Source organism: Mirounga leonina, unplaced genomic scaffold (genome assembly GCF_011800145.1).
Source record: "Mirounga leonina isolate KUSES-001 unplaced genomic scaffold, KU_Mleo_1.0 Mir_53, whole genome shotgun sequence".
Classification (NCBI taxonomy): Eukaryota; Metazoa; Chordata; class Mammalia; order Carnivora; family Phocidae; genus Mirounga; species Mirounga leonina.
In genome coordinates this window covers 80,229,385-80,248,331 of record NW_023270807.1, presented here as the reverse complement: position 1 = coordinate 80,248,331, position 18,947 = coordinate 80,229,385, and the positions used below count along the sequence as shown (strand labels likewise).

At 36.4% G+C, this 18,947-nt stretch overlaps 1 protein-coding gene across 1 annotated transcript in view; it reads right to left on the bottom strand.

Moving 5' to 3' along the window:
* Positions 1–611: 611 nt before the first annotated feature.
* RSPO3 (R-spondin 3) overlaps positions 612–18,947 on the bottom strand; it is an 89,403-nt gene continuing 71,067 nt past the window's right edge. The window contains exon 5 of the mRNA XM_034990571.1: positions 612–2,539. Coding sequence (XP_034846462.1) covers positions 2,346–2,539 — 194 coding nt within the window. The 3' untranslated portion in view covers positions 612–2,345. The remainder of the gene's footprint in view (positions 2,540–18,947) is intronic.

Genomic DNA, 18,947 nt, shown 5'->3' with positions numbered 1-18,947 from the left:
TCATAATGTTTCCATGTGCCTCGAGATCTATTACAGGTACATTTAAAATTGATGTTATCTTTGCCTTCATTTATATTTCCCCAAAAGTATGAATATGAGTGCTACTTTTTATTTCTTTCCTTTGCAATGATTCTACTTTTATTTAAGTGCCGCATCAAGGACTTAGATTGTCTGCTGTTTTCTGGAGGATTTCAGAAAAGTCTTAAGTCAAAACACATAGGAAGACATGATAGTCATTGCCACAACTGTTGTGTCCTGGTTGATTTAACTCTTTTCCAGCACTGCATTTGCATGCCTAGACCTTGCCAGTAATTGCTTTTTGAAAGAATGGAGACAATGATTAACATAGAAAGAGACAAATAATTTGGCCGCTTATGCTTGACTAGATAAGATTGAGGACAAAGATGAAGTCTGAAGCCATCTGAAAGTTCTAGAACATGGGAATATACTTCCGTATAATATAGTTTTGTAGGAAAAGGTTTATTTCTCCTTGGTGATATAAGCTGTAGTTGAAAATAGAATTATTTTTGTACATTGGGAATAGATCTAGTTAGTTGAAACACTTATCTCATGCACACTAGGAAAGAAAACACCAAAGTGAGAAACAGAAATGCATCATTCAAAAATTTTATATCTTGGAAGACAACAAGAGAAGTGAAAAATGAATTAAGCCAAGCAGTCCACATGAACAGTACAGTTGGTGGAAAAAGAGTGACCAGAGATAGGCAGCCAGAAGCCAGATTCCATTGCCAGTTCTTCAGAAAGCATTGATCTTTAGAGGGCTAGGAAGTATGGTGGGCAGAGCAGCTGTGCGTCCTTCCACTACAAGAGGAAGGTTAAGGTGGGCCACGAGATTCGGTGCTGCTTGCTCAGAGATGTCTCCTCCTGCCCTGGGCTGGCTGTGTCTTCTGTGAAACACTGGTGAGGGCTTCAGCTAGGGTGACTTCAATCCCCAAAAGAGATCCACAGACTGAGAAAATATGGAGAAGAAAAGGCCAAATGTTCAAGATGCAGGAGGAACTGACATACAAGGAAAGATGCTAATTTCTAAGCAATGAAGGGGGAGCAGTGAAATCATTTCGGGAGGCCTATGTACCTAGAATTAGAATTTTGTTGATTAAGGGAAAAGTTGAATAAATATCTCCTAATATCCTATAAGTAAATCTCTATCTACTTACAAAAGGTGGATTCCAAAAGCAAGCATTGAGAAATGTAATATGTTCAGATTACATAGGATACAGAATTCCCTTTCCTAATTCATGAGTTCGTAAGCGTAACAATTTTCCAATAAAACAAACAATAAAACAAAATGAACAAAACTTTAAAAACTATCAACAAATATATTTATTGTGGTGGCTTTCCCCCCTACTAGATACACCTTGTTAGAAAGAAGTATCCCTTTTAGTTCCAGGTGGACCATTAAGCAGGTAATAAAACTGTTTTTCACTCAGAACACACATGACTTTGCAAACATGTTCTATTCTCCTTGCTCTAGTTTTTGTTTTTCTATGAAATCAGAATTTTCTTCTAATAAGTATGATTTTGCTTTTGGAAGTTACAGGTCCATGTTTACAGACTTCTATAACCCGAGGGGTAGCAGAGGCTGAACCACACAGTGCTGACATCGATTGGAGACCTGTTCCAGGTAATCACAACCCTTCACAGTTTTGTAAAGCACAGAAGTCATCTCCAACGCTATGGTTTCTTCCACATTTTGCCCTTCTCCAATCCCATACATAATGCTTAACTCTGGTGTACACTCTCCTGTTTCTTGCAGAAGGACATGGTGAGAGCAATAGAACCGATCTGAAAACAGTCGTTTCTGTGGGGATAATTCCTATGATCCCAAATGCCAGGCCCTAATATTTAAGCACTCTCTAGATCTCCTGGACAAAACAACACCATACTTTGAAAGATGCTTCTCTTCCCTGACCTCTTATTTACTTTGAAGGGATACTGCATCTCTGAATTTGCAGAACTATCTTTCGCTTCTTAAAGCAATAGCTTGAAAATGATTTTTAGAGGGAAAAAATGTTGCTTCTCCAGATGTCATCATTATGTTGTTACATCTTATAGCCTATTGATAATTATGTACAAAATTTCTTGTCTCTTAGAAATGCACAGAAGCCTGTAAGATAACCATTTGAAAACATCCCTTCTTTGAACTTTTGGCTCTTTGTTGTTAACTATGCTTGTATGAAGACTATAGCAACTATTTGGAATGTTGTTGAGACTGAGCAGTAACTGACACGTTGTCCATTTGTGGTCCTAATGGCTAGAGCACCTGTCCTGGGCATCTGGTTGAGATAGCAGCATCATGAGTTTACAACGATCTCATGGACCCTCTAATGTACAGTGCTGACCGATACCGATTTCTGTTGTTTATCTTGGACCTTTCGCTTCTTCTGCTGCTGTTTGTCTTTGTTTTCTCGTTGTTCTGGAGTTTCTCTGCTGGGTTCCAGACCTTTGTTATCAGGTATTGCGTCCTTACTTTCTTCTTTATTAGGTTTTTTTCTTTTCCTCTCCCTTCCTTTTTTCCCTGAAATGAAAGAATACACCTTTTAAAAATACATCAATCATGTTCTATTTGGTTATTCTAAGTTTTGAAAAACGAGTTAAATTTCTCTTAGGTTGGATATCATACCCATAGATACCAAGTATCTAACATTTAGATCATTCATTCAGCTACTTTTGTTGAAATCTGTACCATATTTCAAGAAATGTGAACATGGATCACAAAATATAATGAAACAATTAATATATGATAGTTTTGGACAGTAGAAGGTTCTATAGTTATAAGTTTGATCATTATTTTACATGGTAGTTACTTACGAATATTTAATATAAAGTTTTGAATAGATTTCTTGCCATATAAGAAATTTTTAATGTGTATATGTTATCTGATTCCTATTTAAGGCACTACTTTGTATTCAAATTTTTCCAAGGAGCAGTTACATATTTGCAATCTGCTGATATAACTGCATGCCATCTACTAAAGGAGAATTGCTTTACATAACAAATATGCAAATACCAGGATAACTGTACTTTATTTCAACGCAAATGTTTATATGTTGAAATTAATTTCCTTTGCAATTACATGCAGAGTGCTAACTATAACTTATCAATAACCCTATGGTATCAGCTATGCAGGCAGGAACATTGTGTCTCTCTCACTCAAATGAGCAAATATTTGTTGGATATACACTAGATTCCATGGAGATCCCTGGTCTTGAACTGGGTTTGAAGTGTAGATTTAGTTCAGAGTCACAGTATGGGGCATTTTAAAAAGTGGAATCAACATGACCTTAAAGGTTTTGGTGTGGAAAGGCATACTGCAAGGTAGACTGGAGGCAGGGAGAAGAACTGAGTTTCATTCTGTTGGCATTGGAAAATTGCTAAGAGTTTTAGGGGAAGAGAGTAATTTGAGCAAAGTGCATGAGACTTGCATCAAATTGGATGGACTGTTTTCATTTCTTTCTCTTTTTGTTTTGTTTCTTATTTTCATTTATTTCTAGACAGTGAATTAACTAAGCATTTTATTATCATTTAAACATTATATATATATATATATTTAGTCTACAGTGCAAAATAATTTTTGAGGGCATGGTTTTAGTAGCATCCATCACTATATATATGTATATATATCCCAATGAGAAATTACTGAATTAAGTCAATATCATAGGAAATGAAAACTAGGAACCAACCACTCCTTGATGTGGGACAAATTCTGATAATGTGCATCCCCACAGACTGAGCCATGTAAAATTTGCAATTAGTATCTGTCTGCAAAAAATCATTTTAGACCAAGTATTTTGGAGAATTTATTTGTATGAGAGAACCAAAATATTTTCATGTCCTGAAATAGGCTGGAAATATTGAATACAGTGGTTTGGCTTTCTTCTTCTTGAGCTCTGGTTACAGAATCCTAGGGAGCAATATTATTAATACTGCATATGTATCCCGGGCCAACAAAATCTCCTTGGATTAATGATTTTATGCCACAGCGAGCTTTGTCTGAGACTATATTTATAAAATCTTCCAACTACTTTATGAAAACTTGCCTTGTTGGGCTAAACATAATGCACCTCCAAATTCTGGACTCTAAAAAGACATTATGCCTAGAGCTTAACTAGTTGTACACTGATTGACCAATGCCATTATTCTTTTCACTTGAAAGAATTTGCTGGATTGATAAAATTTCTGAGGAAGGAATCTAGTTTCTTTTTCTCATTCTGGCTTTAATTATTACACATTTGAGGTGCTGATGACTTGAACTTGGTAATTAAACAGAGAAAACTGAAGAGTAAATTTACCTTCCTGAGTATGCAGCATAATTTAATTTTCATGAAACTGTACAAAGTGAAAGAGAGAAAGGCTGGTTTTCATGATATGTGCTTGGTTTTCAGAAGGACCTGGTCACAAAAGTTAGATTACATAGTATTTCCATTATGAGGAGCATTTTGGAGGTGTTCAAGTTCAACTCTAAAAAAAATTGTCAGTGAAAATTATTCCAAAGTTCCATAAAAACTACTGACCCCAAACAAAATGTTATTTTTATGGAAATTATCCAAAAGTTCAGTGTTTGACATTGTTCTCTTGATGATGGTCCAACGTCTTACAGCTGTGATCTTAACCATAATATTCTGAACGCATAAGAAATACATTGTTTCTTTCTTGGCCACAGATTGGTTTATATGTTTTTTAGCCACATGTGACAACATATTCAACTTACAGTGCACTTCTGCTTGTTAGCAAACTGATACAACTATTCTTAAGACAGGCAGAAACATTTTTGGAAGTAGCATGAAACTCAGTATTATAGTTTTATTAGCCAAGGAATAACTATTTAGTCTGGGCAGTGAGTGTAAAGGGAGGCTCTAGTAAAGTAACAGGAAACTAGCACATTGTACATGATTGTTGCCCAACAGAGGGCTATTGCACAATAGAAAAACGGGATTATTATTTTTTACACACCATGTGTTAGTGGTTGTAAACACTAACTACCCTTTTGCATAAATAATATATTTTCCTCTCGTCCAAGAAATAAAATAGAAATGCAGGAGAGTGGCTGCAATCCACTAAAAATTACGTGCAATTTGGGAAATTTTGTAAGGTTTTCATTAAAGCGGACTTCTTTTTCTATTCTGATGACTTTTTATTGATGTGGTCAATAGTTGTTTTATACTTTTTTTGGTAAGTTTGCAAACTAAGAAAACTTATCACTATCTTATATATGTGTTTGCGTTTCAAATCAATCAATCAATCAATATCACTGATATTCAATCAATATCACTGATTATGCATGTGTACACATGCACCAGAATTGGGTTGTAGAGTGTTCTAATGATCGTCATCCCTCGGTGTTCCAGGTATGAGGTTGATATCGGATAGAGACCATCCAAGAGAAATTGCTATTAGCAATCAAGTGTGACCTGAGCCTTTATGGTACAACATTTGTTTAAGACTGCTGTTTTTATGGTCAGAAAAGCACAGTGCTCAAGTTCTAGGTCTGCCACCAACTAGTTGTGTGACTTTTGGCAATTTGTTGGTATCTCTCAGGATTAGCTGATATTTAACCTGTGGATAATCATTACTACTTCCTAAATGTTGTAAAGTTTATACGAGATGCTTGTAAAGCACTTAGCATAGGGCCTGGCACACATTAATCATGGAAAAATGAAAGCTGATGTTATTAACGCATTACAAAAATAGGAATTAAGCTTCTACTCCATGCCAAAACGTGAGCTACAACTTGGGGATACAAATGAGACATGGAGATAGGCACAATAATTGTAGTTACAAACTAATGGTAAAATAGAGAGAGGCGTGTGCAAGCTCCTAATAGGAGCACAGCAAGGAAAGCATTGACCTCTGCCAACGGAGATCGAGAAAGACTCCCCAGATGGGGTGATGTTTTTGAGCCTTACAGAATGAGTGAGCGTTTGCCAGGCCGAAGAGGGCAAAAGGGGATGTCGGGCAGTGAACAGTATGTCAATGAAGGCATGCAAGGACACGGTGAATCCGGGGGACTGAAAAAGTAGACTTCCGTGGTTTGATCAGAGTCTAAATATAGGACATTACTCAGAGAAGCTGGAACGATGTACAGGACTCATTTGCCATGTTGGGAGTTTGTCCTGAGTATCAGTGATACTCAAAATGGGAAAAGGGCAAGTATCAGAATCTGAGAATAGGGCAGAGTTTGGATGTTTCTGTGACTAGTTTAGAAAAGGCCAATAGGATATCCTGACATGTGGCCTTATTTCCTATTTCAGGGGCACTTTTGTAATTAGAATCCATAAAGGGTGTGTACACAGTGACAGGTATTTATTTTTGGGCCTTAACTTTTTTTTTAAAATTTAAATTCAATTAACATATAATGTATTATTGGTTTCAGAGGTAGAGGTCAGTGATTCATCAGTCTTATATAATACCCAGTGTTGAGCCTTAACTTTTAAAAGAGTAGCTAAAATCTCTGTGCAGATCAGTCTAGCCACATATTATTTAAGATTTCATTGCAGATCAGTATCACATGATTGAATAGGTGATATTTTTGAGATACTGAAATTATTTCCTATTAGGACAGAAATACATAGTCATTTATCTAAGCACCTCCTAGGGCCTTCTGCAGGCCAGGGTTCCCAGCATAGATGACTTTGAGAAATACATATTCCTAGGTCCCACCCCTGGAGCTTACGATTCAGTAGGTCTTATGAGGGGCCCAGGAACCTGTAGTTAACAAATTCACCCTGAGTTTATTCTGGTAAAGAATAAGACCCATAGCTGTAAACCAATAGAAGGTCCAATTTCTTTAAATGTATACTCTCAAAGTTTATTTCACATCATATGGTTTCTCATTTAATTTCTTTATATATATAAAGTATGTTTTTTGACGTACTGTAGCTACTAATTTTAAGGCAAGTTTTCTGATTAGGTGCATTTGGAACAGACACTTAGATACAAAATGAAAATTAGTTGCAGGTTGTCTTTTTAAAACCTGTTCAAATACAAATATGAACTAAAAGGAATAAACATGTAAAAAAAGAACAAAGAGAGAAGGAAACAGTCCTGAATTATTCTTCCTAAATTATGTATTAAGTTCCAAGTGAAAAATGAAAACTATAAAAAATGCTAAATTACCTTTTAAAATGTAATAAGGTTATAAAAATTTGCTTCCACAGAATCACAGATAGAATTTATTTGTTGGGAATTACTCAAATTGTGAATATCAGTTCACAATTTTCTGAATGTTTTAAATGCGCGCAGAGGTCTTTAGGAGACTTCTTGGTGAATTTCTTGCATGACACCACTAAGGGGAGCTATTGAGCTTTCAATAGCTCCACTTCCAAGACAAGCTGTATTATTTTTCTCAAAAAGCTGAAGTGTATCTCACATTCTAGACGGAGGACTAAATATTATTGAATCTATAACTAAAACCAATTAAATAAATAGCCCATTAAAATATAATGTATTGCTAGATGTTTTCTCTTTATTGGTTGTGGAATGAGGTTCAATTGGAAACGCATGGTTTTATACCTTCAAAAAAGCACAAATTGTGTGAAAATGGGGTTAATCTAATGATTTTTAATCTAGAATTGACCTGAATTTTATGTATAGAGGATGAAAATTCCAAATTTTATTCCTTTAAGTTAATATGTCACTGGGGAAATTTTGCAGAGGAGGGGAAATTGCTATAGTCTAACTTCTTCAGCAATTACGATCTGGTACGTAGTTACATACAATATATAAAGGCTTTTGAATTGTGGACTATACAACCACAGAACAGCCTGACCCAGTGGTAAAGAACACAGTTGAAAGTCAGAAAGGCCAAATTCCTTTTCAGCTGTATTATTACCCAGTAGAATTTGCTTCAGGAATGCGTTCAAACCTTTTTTTGTTTGTTTGTTTTTTAAAAATAAAATAGAAATAGGGGAGCCTGGGTGGCTCAGTTGGTTAAGTGTTTGCCTTTGGCTCAGGTCATGATCCCCGGGTCCTGGAATCGAGCCCCTCGTCGGGCTCCCTGCTCAGCGGGAAGCCTGCTTCTCCCTCTCCCTCTCTCCCCGCTTGTGTTCCCTCTCTCGTGTTCTCTCTCTCTGTCAAATACATAAGTCTTTAAAAAAATAGAAATACTTATTTCCTTGATATTATTTCCTTGACATTACTCTAACCTAGGAATTTACAGCAAATATAGTGAAAATATGAAGGAATGGATTTGTAAATAGACACTTAATTTCTCCAAATTGAAGTTTAAAAGCTACTTGAATTATTTTTTCTGTAGTTTAATACCTGAATTAATTTAATTGCATTTCTATTTAACTTCCAAGATCTTCTGATTAATCATTCACAGAAAAATAATTTGGCATAGAATTACATAGTCTACCGAATGCTGTTAATTTGGGAAATTACCCTGAACCATTTTTGCAAAGCTAGCTCTGATCATTTAAAATATATTTACGATCGAAATAGCATTTTCTCAACAGGTGAAAAAGACTAATACAAGAGATGCAATCCATTTGTGTCACATTCTTTTAGGAATTCAGAAACAAGAGTGTCCTGACTGTAAAACACCGAGTGTAAATTTTAGGAGGTGAAAGGGGATAAACCCAGCTGTCTTAACATGGCACTCAGGGTCCTGGTCCTCTGTCCTGGCCCCTGCTCACTTTGTCACTCCCTTCAGTGGCCTCATACTTCTCTTCTTAGTCACCCCTGCACTTCACTCACCACAACCCACTATGTTTACTGATCCCCTGTGTTGGATACATTCACTAGAATGCATTCTCTAGCATCCCTTGCTCTAACAGAGACTTTGTGTTTAATTCTCTGCCACATGTCACTCCTTCAGGGGACCTTCCTCTCTCACTCACCTTTTCCTAGATTAGGTTACTGATATTTCTACCCTCTTTGCTCAGTAAGCTCCCAATTAGTAGCCTTTTGCAGTAAGCACAGTGAAAATGACTAGGGTGGTCTGTTTCTAGAAACAGTAAAAGTAATGGTAATTAAAGTTTAATGGACACTTATATGTACCAGGCATATTTCTTCTTCTTCTTCTTCTTCTTCTTCTCCTCCTCCTCCTCCTCCTCCTCCTCCTCCTCCTCCTCCTTCTTCTTCTTCTTCCTTCTTCTTCTTCTTCTTCTTCTTCTTCTTCTTCTTCTTCTTCTTCTTCTTCTTCTTCTTCTTCTTTCTTCTTCTTCTTCTTCTTCTTCTTCTTCTTCTTCTTCTTCTTCTTCTTCTTCTTCTTCTTCTTCTTCTTCTTCTTCCTTCTTCCTCCTTCTTCCTCCTTCTTCTTCCTTCTTCTTCTTCTTTCTTCCTTTTTTTAAGATTTATTTATTTGAGAGAGAGAGCTCAAGTGAGCAGGTGTGGGGAGGGGCAGGGGCAGAGGGAGAGTGAAAGAATCTCAAGGCGACTCCCTGCTGAGCACATAGTCCCACGCGGGGCTTGATCTCACAACCCTGAAATCACGACCTGAGCTGAAAATGGAGAGTCACCAGGCAGGCGCCCCTGTAGCAGGCATGCTTCTAAGTGAGAGCACCATGTCTACAAGCTCTACTATAACTATCTCCACCTAACACTGAGGAAAATGAGGCTCTTAACCACACCGTGCCCTTCTGCCTTGTGGCACATCTCAACAGAGCACCGTGTGGTATGGCATCTTGTTTTATTTCACGCGTAAGCTACTCAGTCAAAAAAGGGGGGCAAGGAAAGTGTGTGGACTAACCTAATACAACAGAGAGTTTTATAAAAATTATGGCTTAGGATATACTTTTTTAACCTCTTGGAATTTGAATTCTGAGCAGCAATTTGCTCACCAGATCCTAACAACATTTTGAAAGAGATGTTCTATGTCAGTACCAGCCAGTCACCTCATTCTCTCCTCTCTTCTTATTGCTACAGTCTATGTATTTTTCAGTATTTCCATCCCCTTCCCAGTCGTAAAAAGGTAGGATGTAGTATATGTGAATTTTGGAAATTATTTACCTATTATGTCATTTATATATAACTTAGAAACTTTATTTTACCTTTAAACTACCACTGCTACATTTCTGAAATCCTCATAAAATTATCAGAGATTTTTATATTTTGTTACACTTAACAACAAAAGAGAGAAAGAAAAACTGTACTTAGATTTAAAAATCCTAGTGAGTCATGAATGCAGTCCTATTATAAATCATTTCATTTTATAGCAAATGTCATAAACACCAACGGTGACAAATTTTTAGAACTTCTATTTTCATAATCTGCTTTTGCATAATAAACTTTCTTTTGTCACGTTGAATACTTTCCTTATGAACTGATTACTTTTAGTTCACCTTGACAGATTTTTTTCCTGTTGTTCAAATAATTTCATCACTCACTGAAGATTCAGGATCTGAAATTTTGAATTTTAGCTCTGTGCTGACAGAAATTTCCATGGCCCTTTCACCCAAGGTAACTCTATTCCATCTCATTGCTTCTGCTGCCCAGAACCCTAGCCTGGACTCCTTGCACTCAAGAGGCACATTAGTTAGAGTCCAAAAGAAACTGTTAAAGATACTGGATATTGCATACTAGGCATACCAGGACGTAAATCATCAGTGTTAAAAGAATAGTTAAAAGCACAAAGGAGAAAGTGCCCAGAGATTTTTTACTATTTGCAATATTTACAACCTACGCATTATAAAAGTAAAGGGTATCCTGTATTTTATTTTATAATATTTTAAAAACATAGGAGGGCACGAAATTTAAGAAAAGAGGTGAACATAGGGGAAGGGAAAGAAAAATAAAATAAGATGAAAACAGAGAGGGAGGTAAACCATAAGAGACTTCTAACTATAAGAAACAAACTGAGGGTTGCTGGAGGGGACATGGGTAGGGGGATAGGGTAATAAGGTGATGGGCATTAAGGGGGGCACTTGATGTAATGAGCACTGGGTGTTATATGCAACTGGTAAATCACTAAATTCTACCCCTGAATCTAATAACACACTATATGTTAACTAAATTGGACAAACAGAAAATTAAAGAAAAATCTATTATAGCAATTTAAATATTTTAAAAAGCCAGTAAAATAGTCTCTGAAAATTCCTGTCATATGAATGCATAAAAAGATGTGGCATATATATATATATAATGGAATATTATGCAGCCATCAAAAAATGAAATCTTGCCATTTGCAACGACGTGGATGGAACTAGAGGGTGGTATGCTAAGTGAAATAAGTCAATCAGAGAAAGACAATTATCATATGATCTCACTGATATGTGGAATTTGAGAAACAAGGCAGAGGATCATAGGGGAAGAGAGGAAAAAATGAAACAAGATGAAACCAGAGAGGGAGACAAACCATAAGAGACTCTTAATCTCAGGAAACAAACTAAGGGTTGCTGGAGTGGAGGGGGGTGGGAGGGATGGGGTGGCTGGGTGATGGAATTGGGCAGGGTATGTGCTATGGTGAGCACTGTGAATTGTGTAAGACTGATGAATCATAGACCTGTACCCCTGAAACAAATAATACATTGTATGTTAATAAAAATGAATAAATAAATAAGAAAATGCCTATCATATACATATTGCCAGACTCAAAGTACATAATAGTATCATGAATAGGTTTTCTCATAAAATTATTTTAAAGCAAAATACATAATTGTCATTCCAGACTACTTATTGATTCCCTTAAGAAGTCTGAAAACATTATTTCTTTAGTATTACATTATAATTCCTTTTTAAAACTTTTCATGTTCTTGTGATAAATCAGGCTGTCTAATTCTGTGTCAATTTAAATTTTAAATGTGTATTTAACATATCACTAATCAGCAATTAAGTTGAAAGTACTGCCTAAAGTGTAGGTTAGTTGGAAAATCTGAGTCTTAAATATTTTTTTTCCTGGTTAATTTTATTTTCTTGCTCTAAATCTTTCTGAGTTGATAATCATGCTATCCCTGTCCTCAAAACACATTTTAAAGTAACACAATAAAGAATGCTTAAATTTGTGACTTACCCAATTCATTTACCTTAGAAAACCAAAAACCTCAGTTGTATCAATATTTGATTCTGAATGTTAATGTTTTTCAAATCTTTTTCCATCCTTACATATTCCTCTCAGGAGAGAGCACAGTATAACAGCGAGTTTTCATGCAGAGCTTAGAATAACATTGGTATTTGAATTTTCCCCATTTTTCTTTAGTTTGGTATATAGGCTCACAGTTCAGTCCTTCACATTTGAAATGCATATTCTGGAGTTTGTTAAGGGTATATATCCACCAAATGCCTTTTTTTTTTCTTTTTTAAAGAGAATAACTAAGCCAAGAGCACTGTCTTCATCTTTGATGAAATATAGCTTTCCAATTAACAGGAAAGTCCTTCATTTCAAAAGGCTGAACAAAATGCTACTTGAAAATTCATTCCAGCTGGTTAAGTCGAAGAACTGAAAGAATTCCAAAGAAAGAATATTCTCTTGGCATTTATCATTTGACTTCATTTGGATAAATTTCTGTTTGTTCCAAGAACTTTCCTCAGAATTTTGCTCTTCTGAGACAGAAAGAGAAGTGTTGATAGCCATGTTTGACTGGACTCTACTTCCTCCCTTACTCAAATTGTCTACTCGGTTGTATTGACAGAAAGGGATGGTCTCATACTTGCTGACACATTTGCAGTGATTGATTATACCAGAAATGTTGATATTATTCTAATCTCTTTCATCATTTTATGCCCTAGTTGATTCTGATGTCTAATTCTAGTTCTACCACAGCCCATTCTTCCTTTCTTTGAAACTTTTTATTGTTCTATGGGGGAAAAAATGAAACTTGAATCTGGAATTACATCACAGAGGGAAAAACAACTACCAAGTCTCCTATTTAGCGTGTGGAACTCCAGGATATTTTTAGTAGAGATGTCACACGCATTTATAGCTATAATTTAATATTTTCAGCTATTTATTGATTACCTATGTGAAGTTCACTTTTTTTTAATGTACCTTCAGTACATTCTCAAATGTTTTCACCTTACTTTAGTATTTAAAACATTTTTTGAGTTACAGACTCTATCTCAAACTATTGATTTCTTAAGCTAGGATGGAAAGCAGAAAAATCTCATTTAGCCTCTATTAACATTTGTAATAAATAAATTTTATTCATAATGTAAATAAGATCATAAGCAGCATATTTCACCTGTGGCAGATGATGCAACTGTTTTAGGTACTTTTTATCCTGCTCTCTTGGTGCAAATATCTGTTCTTAATTAGAAATACTTTCCACATGCATTTTCCAAAACCAGCAAGATAGCTCCTTGCAATTATGTCATCAATACTGGTTGCATATACTTGAGTGGAATACAACTGGTTTAATTTCTCTAAGATATTTTGGCAATTGAATGTTTGCTAACCTAGAAATATTGGCCTTATAATTAAGTGAGATTAGTAAGATTTTACCGTATCTCATTTTATGGCTTTCACTGTCCTTTTGTCACGGCACTAAGGTGCATTAGGGTGGGAGAGGAGAGTCAGGAGGGTAGGCACATGTGTAGCAAATGTGTGTGCATGCTTGTGTATTATATATAACTATATACGTACATATTTCTTTATAGGTTCCTTCCCACCATAAATGGAAAAGTTCTATTTTTCTGGTGAATTTAAAATACCAGCTCAAAGACAGAAAGCTTGTTTCCCCATTTAATTTTCAACCAGTCTAACAAGAAGATTCATCCTATTATGAGTGTTCTTCAGAAACTTGATCCTTTAAAATTAACAGGCTCTGCCAGGCTACATGACTTGTAACTTTTTCTCATGAAACGTTACTTCCTATATGTCAAATTAACACTTGCATCTTCTTTTTTCTTGACGAACTTTCAAAATGTTGTGAGGAAAACAAAATATAGGTCCTCTAATAGGCATCTGATTAATGCAGAAGAAATTAAATAATTATTTTCATTTTTCAAATACACAACCTTCTGTATGTGGACTTTCTCTCCCAACACTGCCATGATCATTAGAAGCACAATTTCCCACCTCTTTGCTACTAATGAGTTAGTAGCACACTAGTTCGTTTCCTAACTAGTTCAATTCTTTCCGCTGTTTTGGCTGGGTCCCTAAATATATCATGATGTATTATCTACTGAATTTTTATCTATATTCCTAGCATTTTTGTAATATGTCAAAGTGATACTGAACTATACTATTTTTTGTAATATTAGGAAGAACATGTAGTAATAATTGCAAAAATGGTCAACTTATTTTAGTAGAAACCCAACCTTAATTTTGATTCCCTATAAAAATATTTCAGAAGGAAACACAGTTCACAGAACAGGTTACTTTGGTGGTAGGTAGATAATACTGGGGCTTCTAGCAGAGGGTTTCTGATTCATTTGCATTTTTTTGTACACGGAAAACCTTGAGACCTTGAGGTGTATGAGGCCCACATACTAGGTAAACAGGTAAACAATGTTACCGTTGCTCCAACGAGTGTGGTAGCTTCTCCCCCCCACTCTTTTTTTTTGGCAAGAACCTGTATTCAGTAGCTACTCAATAAGTATTTGTTGAAAAACTTAGATGAAAGATAAGTAATACTCTCTTTCCCTGATTTCATGCCCATCATTTTATTCGAGGGAAGGTTGGAGAAGGACAGGTAAACAGAAAGATGCTTCTGATGTTATTCTCACATACGCAAGCAAGCATGCCATGATTGCTCAGTATTTCGATCAAACAACTTGTCTTTTTTTTTTTTTTCCTTAGAGAGAGAGATGGAGGGGGTGGGGAGAGCGGCGGAAGGAGAGAGAGAGAGAGAGAAAGAGAATCCCAAGAAAGCTCCAAGCCCAGTGCAGAGTCCAACATGGGGCTTGGTGTCACGACCCTGAGATCATGAGCAAAGTCGAAATCAAGAGTTGGACGCTTAACCAACTGAACCACCCAGGTGCCTCTCAAACAACTTGTGTTAATGAGTGCCATTTATTATTACAGAGTCCTCAGCCAGTAAGCCACTTCTGTTCCAATATCGGCTTTAAGAGGCAACAGCCCACTCCAGAGAGCTACATCATGGTCTCAAGGAAATAATTTTGACTTACCATGCTCTAGAAGCTCATCTTTAGGACCAAACCAAAGATGAATAACTAGAATGTCCCTAAGCCTGCTTCAAGAAGAGACCTTAGAAATTCAAATTGCAACAGAGAGCTATCCTACTCTTCTTCTATTCTGAAAAGGAATTTAAATCCTAGAACACTTTCAGGGATTTGAAGTTTCTAAAGTTTCCCTGAGGTGGGGAATGTGGACCATCTCCCAGCCCCAAGAGGGGAAACAGTGGCCTAACAAAAAGTTTCTGAGACTGGAGAGTAAGTAGTCAGAGGGAGGGAAAGGGGAAGTGGAAGAAGAGAGGAAGGGACTTTGGATGATTGTGAAAAGTTGAAAGATGGCAAAATAGCCTTTTCTTCCTTAAATTATCTTCTGTAGCAGGCATAAATGATGCTTTATTTGGTGGAGTTGGGAATGTAGTCTTCTTTTAAAATAATGAAATATGATCCTGGCTCATCTTGACCCAATCTTGGGGCTTTTGAAGTGGCACTACACAGTCTCAGAAGCCTGATTTTCCCCTTGATTTTGAATGACTGTGGCTTTTGTTGTAATCTATTGAATTTTGCTGTCAGTGGAATTCCACCCAAATAGAGGGCCATTGGGTAGTATGATGAAACTTCCAATTTAAGAGGGTGTAGCAAGGGCAGCAAATGGTATGTGTAATGCACTTAATGAGGAGAGAAAGTCCTAAGAGAGACTTAAACAAATGAGCTAAAAATTACAGAAACTGTGACAATTCCTGAAGGAATAAACTCTGTCTTACTCAATCTCCCTGGAAAATGAATATTTGTTTGAATATTTAAGAATCAAATAAGATGATCTTTGAAATAAAAAGGCCAACTGATAAAAAAATTTTAAAGGGGGGAACCTGGGTGGCTCAGTGGGTTAAGCGTCTGCCTTCGGCTCAGGTCATGATCCCAGGGCTTGTGCCGCTCCCTCTGCCTCTCCCCCAGCTCGTGCTCTCTCTCTCTCTCTCTTAAATAAATAGTCTTAAAAAAAAGTTAAAAAAAGTTTTAAAGGGATAAAGAATTTTTGATAGCCCATGTTTTTGGTGTTTCTTTTCTAAGCAAAGTAAACAGTCTTCCTGTGTGCCAGAAGACCATATTGAGGTAGAAAGGGAACACGTGATCAATGATTGTATATAAATCCTTCCCTTATCTTCAGGGAATTTTTAAGAAAAGGGGTAGTAGTCAGGACGTGATTAAAAATACTGAGAAGTAAAAATACTTAAGGAAGGCAGAAGTAAGATTGGCAGATTTGTCTTTCTGCTGTTCTGGGGCTTAGGAGGGTGGTGGATAAGAGGGAGAATCTTCTCCCTTACACCTGGGTCACCCTCAAATCAAATGCATTTTGGGGCCCTGCAAACTCTGTTGGTACTTTTTGGCTGTAGCAGAACCTTGAGGAGTTAAGCAAAAAAGTCTCCTGGACAGCCTTCCTTGACTATAAACACGTCTGGGTATGGGTTTGCAATTCTGTCCAAAAAGAAAATGATACCTGTGATTTCTAAAAATCATCAAGTATTTCCGAGATCACTTAGATCATAGATGATTTTCACTATCGCTTACAACACATGGTAAGCAGTTGCATTCTTTATGCATGTGTATTTGAGATTTTTGATTCTTATGTGGATTAATACATTAACCCATTGCACTGTACTTGTTAAGTGTTTTGAAAATCACGCTTTGCCTATATACATCCTTAAAGATACATTTTAAAATTTGCTTTCTCCATGAAGTCTTCCCCAATAATTCTCCAGCAGGTAAGCAGGGAAGCAGGAAACTATAGCTTCTGTGACCTTGGACTCTGAAGTTAGGTCTGAGTCTGATTCTCTGTCAAACCATTTAGCCATTGTCTATTCTTGACTGATGTTACTTAAACCCCAAGACCTTATTTTTTTAAAAATGTGTGCTTAAAAATATGGGTGGCATAAAATTAAATGTAAAAAATTTGAAATGAGTATCAGAAAATGTGCATTTTAGAGAGAATTGGCTATATTACTTATCAGCTATGTGATCTTAAATGAAGTACTTTTTTTTTTAAATTTTATTTATATATTTGAGAGAGAGAGAGAGAGAGCACAAGCAGGATGGAGGGACAGAGGGAGAGGAAGAAGCTCCTCCTCAGTGGGGAGCCAGGCGCTGGGCTCCATCCAGGAATTCTGGGATCATGACCTGAGCTGAAGGCAGATGCTTAAGTGAATGAGCCACGCAGGTGCCTCAAAGTACTTTTTGTGCTTCAGTTGCCTCTAATTTACAAGTTAGAGTGGATCATTCTTACTATTCTCACTATTTGGTGTAGGCGTGAGGAATAAATGATATATAAGTACTTAGAAAGTGGAAAGAACTATGAAATTATAACTCCTAAAATAATGATGATGATGATGATGATGGTGATGATGATGATTTCTGTGAAAATATGAAACATTTGAGTGAATCAAGTCACCTTCGAAAATAAAACAGCCTTAATTTGACTAAGGTTAAACCTCAGGGGAATTTAATTCTGTTAAGACTTTTGGTGGAAGTCCTTAACCCACTCAAATCCATCTGCTTTAGTAAAATTGTGAAAATTTTATCTCTCACATCTCTCTCAAAGGTGCTATTCTCTCTTTATTCTCATTTAGTTCTAGCCTCTTATCATCTCAAGAGTGTATTTTTGCAAAACTGGGGACATTGCTGTTCTTTGCTTCCAGTTATTTTCACCTTGCTGACAGGCTATCTTCTTATACCACATGGTGCTGGTCTGTTGTTCTTGTTAGTCTCTTGTTTTTAAATTTCCCTAGCGCCCGTACTCCCAAATTTTATAGAGCATTATTTCTTTCCCTAATTTGCCTCTGCTTCAGCCACACTACATATCTCATGATTAGTTGGTCACATCATGCTCTTTCTTGCTTTTGTGCCTTAATGCTGCTCCTCAATGGAGAGCTTCTTTAGCTGGAAAAATTCTAATTGTTCTATAAGAGCCAATAACAATTTACCTCCTTTGTTTCCAGAACATCATACCCATCTATCTATTTTGCCATTGTTTGCTTACAATCAACTCTCCCATTAAATTATGAACTCTCAAACGAGTCTCATATATATTTGTGTATCTTCCCTATCATTTTTATTTCTAGCATCTAGCACAGGCCCTGGCATATAGTAATTACCAAATACATAAAATCAGATGAAAGGATGAATAGACAGAATGCTCAGAGCCAGAATCATGCAAAGCAAGATAAGTGGTGACACCACAAGGCTTAAACTGAAGAGTTTAATGACCATTTTATTCACAAACACTAATTCTCTAGTAGGACAAGGTACTTTATTAGATCTACTTCTCCTCTGTCACAATTATATTGCTTTGTCAGTTTCTTTATGCTATTTTCATTAAAGAAATCTTTTCTTTCTGGTGATCTAATAAATAAAATTGTTCTATATGAGGCATGGTGTCATTGCATCACCCCAGCTGGGAGCAGTGAGGATACAAGACTTACTCTTGATATCACTGCAGGCAGCTTCCAAATTCTAGGCTCCAATTTGTCGTCTGATTAATATACACAACGCATGCATGCTGAGCACGGGGTGATAGATTTAGTCATATTTTTCTTCAGTCTGTTTATGAGAAGGATTAACTTTCCTCTTTAAATCAGTGGAAGATAGAGGGGACACAGCAAGAATAATGAAAGAACTGGGCAGATTTAGCTGAATCGGTCAACAATTTCTCGTGAAGGAAATCATCACCATTGAGTGTTCACTTCATAAAAATGAGCAATGCCAGTTAATGTTTGTCCTTGGCTTGTTGACCACTTACCAAGGGTCCATTAAGAGAGTATTATGTAAATTGGGGGCCCTTCAGATTTCCAAGAAGTATGGCCTGTTTTACTGGAACAACCCTGTGGTATTATTCTGTAGGCAGAATAAGAGCTTTGCAAAGATGC